Source organism: Ochotona curzoniae, unplaced genomic scaffold (assembly GCF_017591425.1).
Source record: "Ochotona curzoniae isolate NIBS_2020 unplaced genomic scaffold, NIBS_Ocur_1.0 scaffold_4701, whole genome shotgun sequence".
Classification (NCBI taxonomy): Eukaryota; Metazoa; Chordata; class Mammalia; order Lagomorpha; family Ochotonidae; genus Ochotona; species Ochotona curzoniae.
The window spans coordinates 67,918,607-67,937,983 of NW_024467122.1; the positions used below are offsets into that span (position 1 = coordinate 67,918,607).

Genomic DNA, 19,377 nt, shown 5'->3' on the forward strand with positions numbered 1-19,377 from the left:
GCCATGAATGCTCTCATACACATCTTGTGGTGTCCCTGTGTGTGAGTACCCAGAAGTGGACTTCTGGGTCAGAGAGCTCATGCTTGGCTTCAGCTGGTACAGTTGACCAGCCTTCCAAAGAAGCTGTTTAATTTCTCTCTCATAGCAGTGTAGACAGCTTCTGAAGTTTCACATCTTATGCTTCCCCTCTTCACAGTTCAGCCATGCTAGTGGATATACAGTAACATCTCATTGGGTTCATTTCCCTGAGGAATAATGAGGCTAAAAAAGTATTTCATGTTTATTGGCTATTTGGAAATTTTTTTATGATGTGCCCTTTTGTGATACTCAATGTGCTTTGTCCATTTTTTCTTTTTTGAATTGTAATTTTCTTACTGATGAATGGGAATGCTTCGCATTCTCTGTTTTTGGTTTTATGCACTGCTAATATCTTCTATTCTATAGTTTGTTTTACATCTTAACAGCTTTTACTAAGCAGACTTTTCTGTTTCAATATATGTGATTTGCTTAAAACCAAGAATAAATTCTTGTTGTTATCTTCCAGAAAATTTGTTGGTTTAATTCCTTAAACTTAGTTTTAAGAGTCACTTCGGAAGTAATTGTTTTAATACAGTATAAGTCTGGAGCCAGATTTTTTAGCCTATTTAGATAAATCACCCAATGCTTATTAAAAATGACATCTTTTCCCCATTGTTCTTCAGAGTAAAACATGATCACAAACTAAGTCAAAATTCAAGAGTGCATAAGTATATGAGTGTGTGTGTGTACATATAGGTATTTAGCAATGTACCTACACATAATTCTTCTCCACCATCTGTCCTTGAGCCAATACGTCGTAGTCTTATTTACATCTTGGGTTCTTACCTTAGGGCTTTCCTGCTTTCATTAATTTGCCATTAAATACTCCTCCTTAATTGGAGACCTATTAGATGGTATTAATTCTCATTTCTTTTCTTCCCCCTTTATTATTATTATTTTTTAGCCATTTGAAATGGGAAACTAAGGCTGTTGGTCTAACTTGGTGCTAGGTAAAAATTGGCTAACAGCCCTAGAAACGAAATGCAGCTTATTCAGTTGTTATAATAGTATTATTTTCCACCAAAAAAGGGAAAGTATTTGACTAATTGGTCAAACATGTTGCATCTCTCATGTAACAACATAAATTTGAGCTTCTAAAAATTGTATTTCACTGTCTCACATAATACCAGATTCCAATCTTATTATATACGCTAGAATCCAATTTAGTCTTATTTGACGAAAAGTAACACTTACCTGACTGAGAGAAGTGACAGAGCTCTCATGACCATGGTCCTGGCCAGAAGGACCTGAGCTGCAGCAGTCACCCTCCTTAGCGCCACTACCCTGTCATGAGGATTTGCTAGGGCAGCTGCCTGCTCTCCCAGTGTTATTCTCCCAGAGGAACTCTTTTCAACAGAGCCATGGCAACCTGAAAAAATATGATTTTACTTAGTTCTCAACAAGGTAACATATAAGTATCTAGACTATTACAAAATTCTATCTACTTAGGTTATAGGATTCACGAAAACAGAGAAAACCAATGGGTTTTGCTCATTTATAATTTGGTTACACAAAAAAAATGTCTCCAAAAGGGCCCAGAGTGGTAGCCTAGTGGCCAAAGTCCTTGCCTTGCATGTGCTGGAATACCATATGAGCCCCAATACGTATCCTGGCTGCTCCACTTCCCTTCCAGCTCCCTGCTTATAGACTGGGAAAGCAGCAGAGGACGGCCCAAATCTTTGGGATCCTGCACCCAGGTGGGACACCTGGAAGAAGCTCCTGGCTCCTGGCTTCAGATCAGCTCAGCTATGGCCACTGTGGCCACTTAGGGAGTGAACCAGTAGATGGAAGATCTTTCTCTGTAAATCTTCCTTTCCAAAACAGACAAAAAATGTCTCAGGAAAATCTTAGCTATTCCAAAAAGTTCTGACTTCATTCTTTTTTTATTTTAAGGATTTCTTTATTTTTATTGGAAAAGCAGATTTACAGAGAGAAGATTTTCTATTCACTAGTTCATTCCTCAAGCAGGGAACTGGAAGGAAAGTGGAGCAGCCTGGATCCTAATTGGTGCTATATGGGATCCTGGCAATGCAAGGCAAGGACTTTGGCCACTAGGTTACCATGCCGGACCCACTGACTTCATTATTTCTAACTTAATTATTTAACTATATGAGTTATTTCTTATTAAATATATTTCTTTCATTTTGATAATTTATCACTTCTGCTTAAATTAATATACATAAATACAGGAAAGCTATATAGCTTTTAAATATGCATTAAGTTCACATAAAAAACTGAATCACCAACTCTGCTTCAAATCTTTATTAATATTCCAGCAAAAATTTGCCAAACCCTGTCACCTGAATAAAAAAAAGCACCAAAATTCTTAGTTACAGGATTCTCTTATAAACTACTTAAGTTTTAATCATATTTACATAACTTTCTTACTTCAGTGTTTTATAAGACAAAAAATTAAAACAACACCATTGTATTTTCAAAATATTAAAACTCTTGAGACTTGATCTGATAAGACTATGCTGAACTGTTACTCATTATTTACCTTACTATCATTATTATTAACTTATCTCCAAAGCTAATTTAGACTATAAAACTCAATCAGCATTTCAGTTTACCTATCTGCATCAGCGTCTCCTCCATACTGTTGGTGGCTGTGACCATCGCAACTGATGCTCCCAGGGGGTCACTGTCGGGGAACTGAACTGGCTCTGGTACGATACGTCGATCATTCAAACCAAGTGGCCCAGCAAGCAATTCAAATTCTTCTTCACCTGTTAGCTTGTCATCTTCATCAACATCCAACATGTCCCAGTCTTCTGGAATTTAAGCAAATGAATGTACGGTATATGACTATAAAAGTGACTTGATGTTGATGACAATGATTACTAGGAGACACATCCCAAAGTCCAGGGCCACAAAATGAATCATGGCACCACCTCCTGGTGATCTAACCAAACTGCACTCCCGAGGCATAGTGAAACTAGGGGAAGGCCCAGCGTGGTGGCGCAAGTAGTTAAGTCCTCGCCTTGCACGCCCGGGTTCCCATATGGGCGCCAGTTCTATCCCGGCAGCCCCGCTTCCCTTCCAGCTCCCTGCCTGTGGCCCGGGAAAGCAGTCAAGGACGGCCCAAAGCTTTGGGACCCTGCACCCGCGTGGGAGACCCAGAAGAGGCTCCTGGCTTCAGATCGGCATAGTATCGGCCGTTGCGCTCACTTGGGGAGTGAATCATTGGACAGAAGATCTTCCTCTCTGTCTCTCCTCTCTGTATATCCGCCTTTCCAATAAAAAAAAAATAATAAAAATAAATCTTTAAAAAAAAAGAAACTAGGGGAAAGGGCAGTGTTGTCACTTTCAGTGAAAGTAAAGCCCACATTACAGGCTGTAAGGGGAGTTTCCAACAGCAAAATTGGATTGCACTGGGGCATGAGTTCCTTCCAGCAAATGAGTGTTTCAGAAAAACTGACGGTCATCACCACTGCTACTGTTATTATTACTTGTTTTTCATAATCCGGGTAGAACTTAAAAATACATTAATCCTTTCCTTACTTAAATTCATAGATGCCTGGGGCCGGCACAATAGCGTAGTGGTTAAAGTCCTCGCTTTGCACAAGCCAGGATCCTATATGGGCGCTGGTTCTAATCCTGGCCTTGGGACCCTCCAACCACGTGAGAGACCTGGAAGAACTCCGGGCTCCTGGCTTCGGATTGGCTTAGCTCTAGCCATTGTGGCCACTTGGGGAGTGAATCATCAGACAAACAATCTTCCTCTTTGTCTCTCCTCCTCTCTATATATCTGCCTTTCCAATAAAATAAATAAATCTTATACAATTTTTTAAAAAAATGTATAGATGCCAAGCAAAAATTAATATTCTGCTACTCAGTATTTGAACTCGGGTCTTTTTCCTCTGACTTTCAAACTAGGGATGTTGATATCAGACTACCTAGTTTTTTAGAGAAAGTCTAAGTGAACATATAAGTACAAACACACATACAATAGAAGTAAATTTTAGTAAAAGATGTTAGGCAAAGGATATGCATATATGTATATGTACACATATAAAATGCATGTAAAATAAAGAAGCTCTCAAAACAAAAACAAACAACTACCTTCATACACACTGTCTTGTTTGCCAATTAGATCTGGAGCTTGTCCCTTGTACCTGTACCAAACATGAAGAACATTGTTTTTTATATAAAACTGTTAGTACTCAAAAAAGCAAATTAAGTCATTAGAGTATTTTAAGAGGTCATTAATAAAGCAGCATAAAATTAAAAATGTGTTCCATGTTATGAACTAATACAATAAAAACTGCATGGACATCTGTCCTACTGATTAAGATACCACTTCTAACATCTGTATCATTCCAAATCAAAGTGCCTGGGTTGGAGTTCTGGCTCCACTCTTGACTGCAGCCTTCTGCTCATGTACACCCAGGGAGGCAATGGGTAATGGCTCAGGCACGTAGGGCCTTGCTATTCCTGTGGGAGACTCAAGCTAAGGCTTTACCTGGCCCAGCCCTAGCTACTGTCTGGAGAGTAGCATGTGGAGAGTGAACCAGCAGATAGGAGATATCCCTTTGCCTTTTAAATCAATGAAACATATGAAAATGAAAACAAAAAAAACCCACCTGCTGCTATATAGTTACACACACATTTATAAGTGATCATTTTACCAAACTACTGGGGAGACTTCTGGATCACCAACACCTCTTGTAATCAAATACTATTCCAGAAAGACTGAAAGCCTTTTGCAATTTAAGGCAAGGGTCCCCACCACAGTTTGTCAATAAGTCAAAGATTAACAGTCAAACTCCAGTGACCGATCTGCTGTCATGCCACTATGCCTAGACTCCCAGAGATGCTGACAATCTCCCAGTCTTGCTAGGAACATGAATTCCTCTACCATCCTTTCTGTCCCCAATTCAGCCAACACAGAATTTAAAAGAAGGACAAAAGTAACTAACTCCTCCTATGAAAAAAAAATGACAGTTCCCATGTCCTAAGTATCAAGACATCTTATTAAGAGGTTCTGAATACACAAGTTCAAGATACCTTTCAGAACTTGTGGTCTTAGATTTGGTCTTGAGGGCCAGGTACTTCTCCCTGCAGCTGCCACATAACAGGTAGTACGGATTTCCACTCCCACATTCACCGCCAAACCAGCCATCCACATAGGAGCCATTGCTGCGATAGCCCTGGCGGTTTGCACTACGTCCACAGCCTGGGTGGTTTCTCTTCATGTGCTGATTGAAGCTGACGACACTGCATTCGCACAGTTCACACACCACCACTTCTTCCCTGTCTTCAGACTCACAAACATGCTGCACAAAATGATTTCACATCAAATTATTACAACCAATTCAACATAAAATTAAGAAGAGGTAAAAAGGTCATCTACGACATTAAATTATCTACTTGGTTTGCATATATGAGAGTGTTTTTATGATGCTCAGAAATGCTACCTAAAAAACTTTTCCAAATCAGAAATCAGATCACACAATCTGAAAGTATTCTTTACCTTTCTTCACTATAACTAATCACTTTACCAGCAAAAAATAAACATAATAAGCCTTATCTCAAAAATGATTTTTAAAAACAATTCTCTAGTGAAAATTACTTTTCATTTAGCCATATGGCAAATATCTATTTTCTGAATTTCTACAAAATCATTAGGATTTAGTTATCTTATTTACTTAACACACTGGCCTCTCTTTCCAATAAGACTCACATCTATGCACTTTCAGTTCTTCTACTACAAAAATGCAATGCTAAACAAGGCATACACACTAACCCACCATGTTCCCTGTTCCTGGATGGAGGCAGATACTAGATCTAGGTTCCTAGAATGAGGCATCACAGTGATTAAATGGAACCTATGAAGGAGAAGAGCATGCATTCAGATAGCAATGTGAGCATAAGCAGCTATATTACATAACTCAGCAGCATTTACTGGGACCTGTCTATCTTTGACATCAGAATCAAATATCACTAAAATGTGATGCTACTTATCTAGTTTGGGGAGAGAAGCAATAAAATCGCACCAGAAAGCAATGAGGCTTTTTCTTCATAATTTGCAGATGTCAAAGTCACCTTAAACATTAAATCCCCAAACCTCAGGATGAGAGGTAAGACTTTTAGAATGCTTCAACTCTAGGCATGGCTGCTGTTAGTAAGCTATATGAACAGGAGGGCAGGAAAATAAGTCAGAGCAGCCCCCGCTGCAATCACACACACCCAGGTAGGCCAATCCAGTACCTCTGGGATCCACATTCCCAGAATATCATTGTCACTGGTCAGGTCTTGTCCAAACATAGCTTCCATTGCTTCATCATCAAGATCAATTTCCAACTCCTCATCTAAATTAAAGTCATACAACGCCCCTGGGTCTTGCTGCAAAGATATTCCTTCTCTCCGACTTTGATTCCTGTGGGCCTGCACAGAGCGGTATAACCCCGCTCAGAACAAAACAAAAAAGGCATTTTATTTGCATGAATGAAATAATTCTGAATATTTCACTACTTAACTGTCATAGGTGAGAACCTATCCCAGCTGCTTAAATTTCAAATTGCACATAAAATGAGGATAACAGTAGCACCCATGCAACATTGGCTTGTTGACAGGTTTTTAAACAGTATAATCCATATACAATACTTTATAACACTAGTTATATAGAAAATGCTAAATAGGGATTGGCAATTACTAGTCTTCAGTTTAAACAATTCAGTCCCTTTTCATTATATGGGGAACATATATTCTGTATTGTCAAAGAATACCAGTCTCAATATCTCAATATCTCTTTCACTACTTATATAAAATTACTGAATCACATGCTATAACACTTCAATGATTAATTTCTGTTTAGACAAATCACATATCCCAATTATTGGCTTAGAAAATACACTCCCAAGTCCAACATGATGGCCTAGTAACTAAATCCTCGCCTTGCAACCACCAGAATCTCATATGGGAACCAGTTCATGTCCCTACTTTTCCACTTCCATTAGCTCACTGCTTGTGGTCTGGGAAAGCAGTAGAGGACAGCCCAAATCCTTGGGACCCTGCACCCATATGGGAGACCTAGAAGAAGCTCCTGGGTCCTGGCTTCGGATTGCCTCAGCTCTGGCTGTTGTGGCCACTAGAAGAGTGAGCCAGCAGATGGAAGATCTTTCTCTCTGTTTCTCCTTCTCTCTGTAAATCAACCTTTCCAATAAAAATAAATAAATCCTTTACAAAATATGATTCCTATAATCTAGACTTGACATGTCCAGAACATAACTCAAAAATTCACCAACGCAATAAAAATTCAATCATGTAATCAAGGAGATTCTGTGTGTGTTGAGGCTTTCCCTAGCAGTGAAGCCATAAGCTGCAGAGTATATCACAATGATCAGGAATTATTTAAGGAGAGGCGGTGGTGCCCAGTACCTTTTCAGTTCCTTCTTACTACTGTGCTATGCATTAAATATGAGCTTATTAAACTATAATTGATTCAGGGCAGAGGATCATTTAGAGAATTTCTTAAAAGCTTTAAGTGGAAGTATAACCTTTTGTATCAAGGGAGAATTTGAAAATAAATCCATAAATATATGCATTGATTCCAATGAAGTAAAATTATGTGAATGTAGAAATACAAACTGCCCTGGTAGTGCCATAGGAGTAAATACTCAGATCAATAGTCGCATTTTCTTTAATGTAGCCTTTACATTAGGTTTTACAATAAGATCTATCACCAAGAGAAGGATGTGAAACATAATTACCTGCTCTTGCTAGCAACGTGCGAGCGGCTAAATCAAACTTGTGCCTTCGTGTTACTGCTGAGCGACCTCTAGCTGGTGGGCCACTTCCAGAAGCTGCATTCTCTGTATGATCCAGATTATCAGGGCTATAAAAGTAGTTTGAAAGCACTAGCTTTAGAAACTATCACCAAAAAGCTTGCTTATCATAATGTTTTTTTCTTCAAATATCACTCATAAAAATACATTTATTATAAAACTATTAAACAATTTTGGCCCCTTATAAGCTCCTAAAATATAGAATGACATACCATTAACCCTAACAATAGCTTGTTCCATTCGATATTTAATTCTAGCAGAGATGAAACGATGTTTAACAGATACTCAAGTGAGATAAAATATGACCTTGACCAAGTCTTCAATAATTAAAATACTTATACTTTAAATGACTACAAATCCTTGCCTGGGAGAAATGGATTTCATGAGAAGTTATGGAAACTATTCGCTGAGGCTGTTACAAAAGTAAACATGTTAGATAAAATAGTATATGGTAACAATATGACTTCATGGTAAAAATGAAAAAGGGTAAATCTTTTCTTATACCTATGTTTTTCAACTTTACACACAGGGTTTAAAAAACATTTAAGGCCAAATGGAGGCCAGACTTCGCTGGAACCTGACCTAAAACAATGGCATGTATGAGAACTGGGTCTGGGAGTGGATTAAGTGGAGGAACTTGGGAAACTCCCTTGGCGAGTCATAGCTCCTGCTGGTGAACATGTGGTCCAGACCTGGGGCTCAAACAAGCTGGGCAAATTAGCTACAACGGCTGGGTAATGTGTTAATTGGTAATGGAACAGGGTGGACAGGGCAAACTGAGCAAACCTTAGTCCACAAGCAAAACTAGAGACCAAGAGGGAGCACAGGTCATGCCGAGCTAGGCTCTTGTACCTACTGGTCTGCATGAGCCAGGAACACTAAGCCACAGTGTCTAAGGCAGAGGTCGGGACAGGTGAGGGGCTGAGCCAAGCTGAGTCAGAGCAACCACTGGCATATGCGTGATCTATGGCTGGGAAAAGGCCCGGTTGGGGAGCTAAGGGGACAACCCTAGCTGGGTTGAGGTTCCCACCAAGGGGCGTGTGACCTGGAATGGGGCTGTGTCCTGAATGGGACATGGTTGCAGTCTCCCTTGGCACAAATGTGGACTGGGATTGGATGCACCAAGCCGGGCCAGACTCCAACACCCTCTGGTGCCTTGGAAGAGCAGGGCAGATGTGGAATGGACTAGGCAAGTCTCAAACCCCTACTGAGCCATGTGTGAGTCATATGAGGGTATGGAAGAGCCATTGCTGGGCTGAAACATCCAAGAACAAGGACCAGTTTGGGTTGAAGGCCAGACAGGAAAAGCCACTGTTCCTGCTAAGACAGGAGGTGAACTGAGTAGGGCTGGCTCATGGAACCCCTGGTATGCGCAAAATCTGGCATTGGGAGAGGTTCTGATGGAGGAGCCTGGGCAACTCCTCTGGCAGGACACAGACTCAGCAGGTAAGAAACATGATAGGAAACAGCCCAGAACAGGCCATGGAAAGTTACCCACAGGCATACATTTGGCATAGATCGGGGGAAGACCAGGCTGAATCTGTCCATGTCATCCACTGGCAAATCCAGCACCAGAACAGAGTGTGGGTCGAGCCAGGTTTGGTCACAACAACAACTAGTGCACAATACAGAATGCCAAGGTGAGGTTGCCTGTACCGGATGTGACTGCAGCGCCCAACCAGCACATGTGAGAACCAGGAAGGGAGGGGGCGGAGCTGGCAGGGGAATAAGTGGGGGTTCCCTTGCTGGATAGCTACTCCCACTGGAGAATGTGAGCTGGGATGGGGGCAGACCAGACTAAGCAGGGCTACAATACCTGTGCACCTCATGTGGACTAGATCAGGGAAAAGCCTGGCTGGGCTGATTATTCCTACTGGTGAAAACAAAATTAGAGTGGGTGAGGGTTGTTTGCGCTTAACCATAGCATCAGCTGGCAGAAGCTGGCACTGGGGGCTAGTTCTGTCAAATCAAACCACAGAACTACCTGGAGAGTGCATAATCCAGGAGTGGGAGAGGCCTGGGAGAGAAATAGTGGGCTCTTCCCTCTTGGGTTACCACTTCCACGGGAGGGCACAAATACTAAGACAGGGGCTGGGACAGACACCCAACAGCATCTGTGTGGGCTGCATAGTGGAGCTGGTTAGATGGGACAAAGCTTTAACACCCACTGACATGTACGAGAGCCGAATGGGGTGTGGGACAGACTGGACTACTGCTACACATACTGGCAAACCAGGGTAGGGGGCAGGCCTGGTGGGGGTTATTGTGGGTCGCTCCAACTAGGCTGCAGCTCCCACTGGTTTATGTGAGGGCCGAGTATGTGCTGGGCAGAACCAGGCTGGACTACAACACCCATTGGTTCCAGTGGAAGTCGGGGCTGAAAACAAAATCAACCCAGCAATTGCAACCACCGCTGATCAGGGCCATGGACTGAGCCAGGCCCTGCACTTGCTAGTACATACAAGAATCTGGTCTGAGAACACCTCAGACAAAGTTTCTTTGGAGATCTCCCCAATTGAAATGCTGGACTCAGAAACCTAACCAAGAAAAGACAGAAGACAGAACAGGTCAATCAACCATCTCAGATGTATGTTGGCAGCGAAATACAGGGCAAATGGAGACTCTATGATGGACTATGTCAGTCAGTGGACTCTTCAAAGACCTCATAGTGCTTGGAGTGGCAAGACTGGCAGCAATTTATAACTGGTGAACTATCAAAACCACTTGAGCAAGAACCTCGGAGCATGCCCTACATGCGGGACCTGGGGATGGTGGGAAATTGGGTGGGCTTTCTCCCTTAATACCCCCCTTTAAACATGAAGGAAACAATATGGAAATAATAGTCTTGCCCACTTTCCTATAGCCCTTGAACCTTTTTACCCCAATTAACTGTATGTAAAGATTGTCAAAAATATAATAATAAAAAAAGAAATATAACTGCCATACCATCAACACACCTGGACAAAACACTTAAGAATGGAAATACATGGATTTCTGAAGGCATAACACATGGAACAGAAATACATAAAGTAGAATTTCACCTTTCGCTAAAGCCCTCCTCCATTTCTGCAGCATCGGCTGAAGGTATGTCTCCTGGTGACTGTAAATAACATGGATCATTTGACTTCCCACTGCTGCCCAGAACTGCTGCTCCATGCCTGGAGTCAGCTGTGCTGCCTGGCTGGGGCTCTTCCTCATCCTCATGCCCAGGGTGCTCTATCATCCACATGGCAAGGACAGTGATATTCTGGGCATCAGCTTCTCCCCGAGCACCTGTGCAAGGCAGAAAGCGTGTGATATTAAATGTCGGCAAAACAATTAGTTATCTCTCCTGATCACTATGAGAGTGTTTCATGTTGTCCCTATAATTAAATCTGGCATTAAAATTCTATCAAGGTTTACTATCTCTTAGACAATATATCATCTTTAGTGTGATAGGACTTCTCATACTCACATATAACAATACATTAAAACTCACCCTACCTGTAGCTTCCATGGCTTTGGCAATCTGCCGGAGAGAAAATCCCATTTCAAGCAGGGGGACTGCAATTGCTGGAGGAGGAGGAGAAGTTGAAAGTCGGCTACTCGGATCTGACAAAGCTGAGGCAACAGAAAGACAAGGGCATAAATACTACAATATATCATGAAGAAAAATGCTCTCACAGTACCCCTTAATTTACTAATGTTATTTACAAGTAACAACATTTTACCCCACTGAGAATATGTTAATTGTGTAAATGTGATGAATTTGGTTTTTTTTTTTTTACCATATTAGAGTTCTTTGCACAGATAACCCTGCTAGTAATACAGAGTAAACCTCATGAAAAATTCTTTAAAATGTTTAGTTTTGAGATAACTTATTACTTACAACACATTCCTAACTTACAGTAATTTGCAAGAATAATCAAGGAGCCCCTTTCCCCTAGATTACTGGAATGTAGCAGACATGCTACTTCATCTCTCCCAAATTTATTAGTTTATAGCTCCTACAAATAAGAACTTTCTCTTGCACAACCACAATATAATCAATAATGTTAGGAAATTAACAATTGTCATCTAATTTAGAACCCATCCTCATTTTATCAAATGTCCCAATAATGTTCTTTACAGCAAAAGATGCAATCTACAAAGAACCTTCACCTTGTCAAGTTTCTTCAGTCAAAATTATATAACAGTTACTTTATAAAATACTTCCCAATTTGAAGTTTTCTGATGTTTCCTTGGTGTGAGATGAAGGATATGTTTTTCTGGCAGGAAGACTACAGTGATTTTCTGAGATTTGCCAGCTTTCCTCATTGTGAAGTTACTATTCTCCCCAACCCCCCAAACCACCTTTATAATAATTAATAAAAGTGTTTGTGTGGAGGCACTATAAGAAACTGAAAATACAGCATTTCTCAATAAATGTTTACTAACATTCATTTATAAACTGTTAGAATTATGATGGTCACAAATGACAGTTTTCTGATATATCACTTCTTTCTAAATTGGCATTTCATTCTATGGCAAAGCATCTCCTTTCATCAGTATGGACATACAGATTCTTACTGAGTTAATGGGCTGTTACCTGTTACTACAACTACCATTATTTATTCTGATGTTTCAACATTATACTTGCTGAGTAGACTTCTCCTCTATCTAGTTGAGGCATGAATCAATGACTATCCGAGCACCTTATTAGACTCTGGTACAAGTTACTGCAAGCTCATCTCATACTCATCTCTGAAATCAGTAACCTCTACCAGGATGTCTGGGTTCCTTTTAATAGAGAATGGCATTCAGGAGACAGTGCTGAGGTACTAGTGTGTCTGTTGCTACTAAAGAATGACTACTCCCAGGCCTTTTCAGTAAAAAGTGTCACTATGTAGCTTCTTTACACTGGTGGGCTCTGATATCTGGTGCTGACCATGTTCTCATCCCACTCAGACTCCAATACACTTAAGCCAGGTCACTCTCCTCCACACCAGGAACTCTCATCCCATTCTGACTTGATGTCCACCTCCCAAATGCTACTGGCATGAACGCCTACCTAGATAGGCTCCTCCTAATGGTGAAATAAAGCAAAGAAGGAGAGAAGAACACTAGACCTCTCATTTCTGTTTTTAAAAACTGCCACAGCAAAAGCACTCATGATATAACTGATGGACCTCTGCTTCTGGCATGAGGAAATAAATCATCCAACTTTCAGAAAAAAGACAATGCATCACCTATGTTAACAACAGTCATCAGATGTTAGACAACAAGCAGTGTAGGAAAAGAATCCCTAAATGAGGGAAACATAAAGGGTGAGTCATATACCTGATTTCAATCTACTGCTGCAGAATAAGAAGGATGAACCCAAACTAAACTCAGTGGCCTTTATGAGTTGAGGAGACAAAATTGAGAATTCAGGGAGAGGTAAGAGTAGCTAGAATTCGCAGGGTAGAATTCCAGAAAAGAGAATACTCCATAGGAGGGTGACAGCTGCCCAGAAGAGCTCTATAAATGTGCAAGGGCTTCCTTTCTTCCTTCACGTCTTCAGCTAATACCACCAGTATCCAAGGCTAGGTTCTGAGAGAACTCAGAAGGAGCTGGCACTGGGATGGGAAGATTTACAATGAACCAGAGTAAAAACCTTGTAATGCATCAGATGTTGACAGATACTCAGAGTGGACAAAAATTACCCTACATTAAAGGTTAACCCAGTTCCACTTAACAAAGCTTAAAAGCATGGGTTGAAAAGATTAAACTGTTTCCAAGTAAAAATACTGCTGCATCCCAGAACAAATTAAACTGTGTGTATGTGTGTGGGGGGTGCATGTATATACATATACACAAACATATACACACCCACACACATATACTTTAAAAATACATAGGCCAGGCAAGAGATGATGGACCGCATGGAATGTTCCTCATCATCTGAACCACCACCTTCAGACACACCAAGAAGTCAAGCACCATGTGCAAGCTGCAGTGCGTCACTGCGGGCATTCACATGCAGCTGCTCAGCAAGTAGAAACTGCATAAGCATGATGAGCTCTGTATCACCAGCCAAACAGCACAGCCCCAGGCCCTGGCCACAGTAAGGCAGACCACAAAGCAGATGATACCTTGTGGCCTTGCATATTGAACCCTTCTCCAACCCTCCAGAATTGCCAGATATCAAAAAGCAGTGGCAATTAACAAGCCAGGCAGCGTGGACTCCCACAGAAATTCCAGGAATACATTCCTCACAGTAAAAGAATTATGGGTGTCAAGAAGAAACAAAATATTCCATCAAGGTAAACTTCGCAGTATCTGGTATACAATAACAAATTAACAAGGATACAAAAAACCAAAAATGAAAACACAATCAACAGAAAAAGAGATAGATGATACAGTGAAGAAAGATAATAGGTATTATAAATAGTTGATACTCATTATTCACAGATTCCATGTTTGTAAATTTGCCTACTAAATAACATGTATTTATAATCCTAAAAATCAATACTATGTGCATTAAAAAATTATTTCTCTGAAAGGCAGAGTTAAAAAGAGAGAGAGAGAGAAAGAGAGAGAACCTCCCATCCACTGATTCACTCCCCAAAAAGCTGCAATGGCTTGAGCTATGCCAGTCCAAAGCCAGGAGCCAAGAACCTCTTCTGGGTCTCCAACATGGGTGGCTAGGGTCCTAACACTTAGACCATCTTCCTCTGATTTCCCAAGAGCATTGCTAGCAGAGAGCTGGACTGGAAAAGGAACAGTTGAGATTTGAACTGTGTCCACACAGGATGCTCACTTAACCTGCAATACCATGGCACAAACCTTCCACTTACATGCTTTTGTGGTAATTTTTAGAGATGTGTAAGAGAGTAAAAATTTTGAGTCTCTCAAGAAAAAAGTTTCCCAGCCAAGGTCAAACAAGGTAATGCTCTGTCTCATCTCAGGCTTTATGCTTTAAACAAGTACCCATTCCACAGTATACTTGGGGTATTTACTGCATTTATGTGCTTTATGTTGGTAACTTTACTGTTTAAAATGTCCCCCAAGTACAGTGCTAAAGTACTGCTTAGTGTTTCCAAGCACAAGAAAGCTATGATGCCTTATGGAGAAAACATAGGTCAAGCATGAATCATTATAATGTTATAGCTATAGGTTATACATCATAAAATATTAAATGCATACTAAGTATTGTATTCTTAAACAGAAACATACATAAAACAGGAATATACACATATATTATTAGCTGATAAAAATGTGATTAGAAACTCATAGGAACTTGACCTTGTATTTCCCCTGAAGGCAACAGTCTAGCATTTTCTATTTCCATGTCCAGAGTTCCTACTTAGAACAAAACTGTTGCTAATAATGATAATCAACTATTATTCCACATATTCAGTATAATGGAGCAAAGAAAGAGCATGTTAAAAAGACATAGAAGAAGAAAAGAAAAAGACTCAAACTTCTGGAGATAAAAAAAACAGTCTCTGAATGGAAAACTGACTGGATAAAATTAATAGCAGATAAGCCACTATAGAAAAAAAAAATTACTGAATAAAAAATACAGTAATAAAAAGTATGCAAAAAGAGTAACAGTTCATAATGGGGCTTTCATATAATATAACAGCTAAATGCAGGCCAATTAAAGCATGAATGCTGAGCAAATAGACATAACTGCATACTACTGTAAGAATTTTTTACTATATGCAGTGTTACAATATAATTTGAAGGTAGACTGTCATAACTCAAGATGTATAACATAAATCCAAAAGTAAGCTCCAAATTATAAAATAGAGATAATAAGCCAATAAAGGTGATAATACAGATTAATAAGGAATGCTCATTTAATAAAAACAAAGTAGAAAAGGGAAGAAAGGGCCTGGCGCAATAGCGTAGTGGTTAAAATCCTCGCCTTGCACATGCCGGGATTCGGTATGGGCGCCTATTCTAATCCCGACAGCCGCCCCGCTTCCCTTCCAGCTCCCTGCTTGTGGCCTGGGAAAGTTGTCGAGGATGGCCCAAAGCTTTGGGACTCTGCACCCACGTGGGAGACCTGGAAGAGCTCCTGGCTTCCAGCTTCAGATTGGCTCAGCTCCAGTCGCTTGGGGAGAGAACCACTGGACGGAAGATCTTCTCTGTCTCTCCTCCTCTCTGTATATCTGCCTTTTCAATAAAAATAAAATCTTTTAAAAGGGGGGAGAGGGAGAGGAAGAAAAGCAGAACAAGGAACAAATGGGACAAGCCAGAAAGATGGTGAATTTAAAATCGGTCATATCAACTTATGCACTTAATGTAAAGGATTCAACACCCCAATTACAAAACAGAAAACAGGGCCTGGCACAATGGTTCAATTGCTTAATCCTCCCCCTTGCAAGCAGTGGGATTCCTTAGGAATGCTAGCTCTTGTCTTGGCTGCTCCACTTTCCATCCATTTCTCTGCTTATGGCCTGGGAAAGCAGAGGAACATATCCCAAAGCTTTGGGACCTTTCACCCACATAGGAGACCCAGAAGAAGCTCAAAAGCTCCTGGTTTTAGATCGGTTCATCTCTGGCCGCTGCAGCCATTTGGGGAGTGAGCCAGCACATGAAGGATCTGTCTCTCCTCTTTGCAAATATCTGCCTTTCCTCTTTGTCTCTCCACCTCTCTGTATATCTGACTTTGTAATAAAAATAAATAAATCTTTAAAAAAATAAAATAAAACATTAAAGATAAACAACACCAATGGGTTAAAGGTAAAATAATGGAAAAAATACCATTTTTTAAAGAATACTTAAAAAAAAACAAAAAGGGAATGGCAGAATTAGTATCAGAGAGATCAGATTTCACAGCAAAGAATATTATCACAGACAGAGTCATTTCCAGATAATAAGGAAGTCAATTCATTAAAGACATAAGAACCATAAATGCTTATGACAGAGCTTTAAAATATATTAAACCAAACTGAGAAAGGAAAGGGTAAATGATAATTCCACAATTATCCTCTGAAATTTCACTATCATTTTTCCAATAATCGGTAAGACATTTAGACAATAATTGATAGGACTGGAATAGTACTATTAACCAACTTGTGTATGAATAATTTGTAGGACACTCCATCCAACAATAGTATATTTCTTTCCAAGAGTACATGGAATATTTACCGAAAGAAACCACACATTGAACTGTAAGTTTCCGTGAACTTAAAAGAGCTCAAATTCTACAAACTAGCTTTTCTGATGACAACAGAAGTAGAAATCAGTAACAAAATGATATGTAGAAAAACCTCAAATATTGAAAATTAGCAATACCTTCATTAGCCTATGACTTATTTGGAAGAGTAACAAAGGCAAATTAGAATTCTCAATCAAAGGAAAATGCAAACACACCATTTCATGTGGGTTATATATAAATGTACACAGGTAAATTTATACACTAACAATGCTTATGTTATAAATGAAGAAAAAGGTGATGCAAGTGATGTATACATTATTTCTTCTAACTAGTCATCATTCACTGTATAGCCTCAAAGTGGAGCAGATAGCTCAGTTGGATGGGGCAGTTTCCCATCATAAAAATCTCCACTTTACCTTTCCTGATGAGAAGGGAAGGGCCCATGTAATAAAGTACAAACACATGAAATGTCAAGAGGTTTGGGTGTCATAGTGCACGACAGCACACGCACCTGTGCGGTTAGCTGGCCTTGCTGACTGCGAATCAGGAGAAGTTAAACTTTGCCTCCTTCCTACTTCATCCGAAGGAGAGGTTGGTAAGGATGATATTGGAGGAGTCTGTGCACGACGTGTGGGGAGTACCGTGGTAGTTGGGTAACTAGAGAACATTTGCCTTCAAGAAAATAATAGTGGTTAGTATAGACATCAATGAGGAAGTTAATTTATATATATATATATATATATATATATATGTATGTATATATATCACAATCTTTTCACAGAAAAACATACAACTTGGATTATCGTACAAATTAGCTATAATTCAACTTGGATGAGAAGAGTGAAAGACTGTTCAGTTTAAAAAAATCATATAGTAACTTCACCACAAAAGTAATAAAACTATATCATCTACTTGTTGAACAAAATGTCTACAACACAGCAGGTGGGGGGACACGGAAGTTAACAAAAATAGATGAAAAATGCCTTCTTCATCGAGTTGTTCTACTACAATACTAAGATAGAACTTGCATTTTGATATATAAAGTTAGATACTAAGGAAGACTTTTAAAGATAAGTAATAGATACTTTTACTTGCCAGCCATGAAACTAAACACAAAGATTTAAAGCAATATCTTATAGGCAAGTTAGGGAAGGAAAAAAATTTGTTCAGTTACCCAGCACAACTGAAAAATACAACATGGGGAATATGCTAATTGCACAGAAGGGAACAGGTATAAAGGAGGCAGGCCCTCTCGAATTAAGCAGGGACACTGACTAGAGAACGAAGTTCAAGAAGATACTCAGACTGCTCTTTTGATTTGTACCAAATGAGGAACTTCTCAAGCATCAAAAAGGCACTGTTCACCTAGTGAAATAACTGATCAATGGTACACCCTCAAGGAGCTGTAACTCCCCGATCTCTCTTCTACTAAAAAATACTCTCCTATGCAGAAACAACCACAGTTCTATTCAAGTCCCAGCCAGTAAAAAGGAAATGAAGCTGGTACAACTGAAAAAGAGTCACAAGACCTGGTGAATGCTTGTAGGAGCAAGACAACAGGATTCTACAGCTGAAACTCACACCCACACTTGTCAGAGCTTCAGCCGTAACAAGGATTCATACATGCTTCATGAATGCCTTGTATTCCCCAATGGCCAGAGAGGTTGAAAAACATACTACTATTTCCTATTACTTTTTTTCTTCCTTCTTTTTTAGGCACAAGTACCCCCACTGGGAAAGCTAAGAACAGGGGATGTGCAGGGACTGACCACTGAAGTTACAAGGACTAGTGCACGTTCTTTACACGACTGTACACTGCCTTTCAAAGAGTGAGCTAAGACCACTGAATGAGATTCATTAGGGAAATTAAAAAGCAAATCAACTATGGGTCCCACCAGACCTAATGAATCAGACCTGCAAGGAGTTATAGCCCTAGAGTTTGTAAAGTTTCTCAGTGGTTCTCACACACTACAAACACTGAGAATCACTACAAGAACCATCCTCTTCTGATCTCTAAGATGTGGGTCTACACAATCAGAATAACAACCTGTCAAGTAAGGCCAGGAGGAAAAGAAATAAGAAAGCAGGAGGTTAACCATTCTGCTTCCCTTATTTCACTTAAGTTATTGTTAAGAGACCTCATACAGAAGTTTCTCTCTAAAGGTATTCTTGCAAAATATTTTGTTTATGCATACTTCTGTTAAAATGAAGTGAAAAAAAGTTAAGTAAGTAAAACATTATCTGGAATTCATTAAAACAGGTTTGGCTGAAGAAACATTTTAAAACACACTCTTTTATTTGAAAAGTTGTTTGATCTTACAGAAGGATAAAAATGTAAAGAATTATGCTTAAAAGGGAAATAACCTGAGAACAGAAAATCATTTTCATGGAGGTGAG

General features: G+C 39.8%; 1 protein-coding gene across 10 annotated transcripts in view; it reads right to left on the bottom strand.

Annotated features, from left to right (window-relative positions):
• Positions 1-19,377, bottom strand: part of HERC1 (HECT and RLD domain containing E3 ubiquitin protein ligase family member 1) — a 183,515-nt gene that overhangs the window by 41,552 nt on the left and 122,586 nt on the right. For 9 of the 10 annotated variants that reach the window (XM_040970094.1, XM_040970102.1, XM_040970093.1 and 6 more), the window contains exons 40-48: positions 17,492-17,652; positions 11,352-11,468; positions 10,910-11,141; positions 7,794-7,918; positions 6,271-6,491; positions 5,089-5,357; positions 4,144-4,196; positions 2,652-2,852; positions 1,273-1,447 (exon numbers count right to left, since the gene is read on the bottom strand). In XM_040970094.1, coding sequence (XP_040826028.1) covers positions 1,273-1,447; positions 2,652-2,852; positions 4,144-4,196; positions 5,089-5,357; positions 6,271-6,491; positions 7,794-7,918; positions 10,910-11,141; positions 11,352-11,468; positions 17,492-17,652 — 1,554 coding nt within the window. The remainder of the gene's footprint in view (positions 1-1,272; positions 1,448-2,651; positions 2,853-4,143; positions 4,197-5,088; positions 5,358-6,270; positions 6,492-7,793; positions 7,919-10,909; positions 11,142-11,351; positions 11,469-17,491; positions 17,653-19,377) is intronic. The other variant, XM_040970096.1, reaches the window with a different exon arrangement.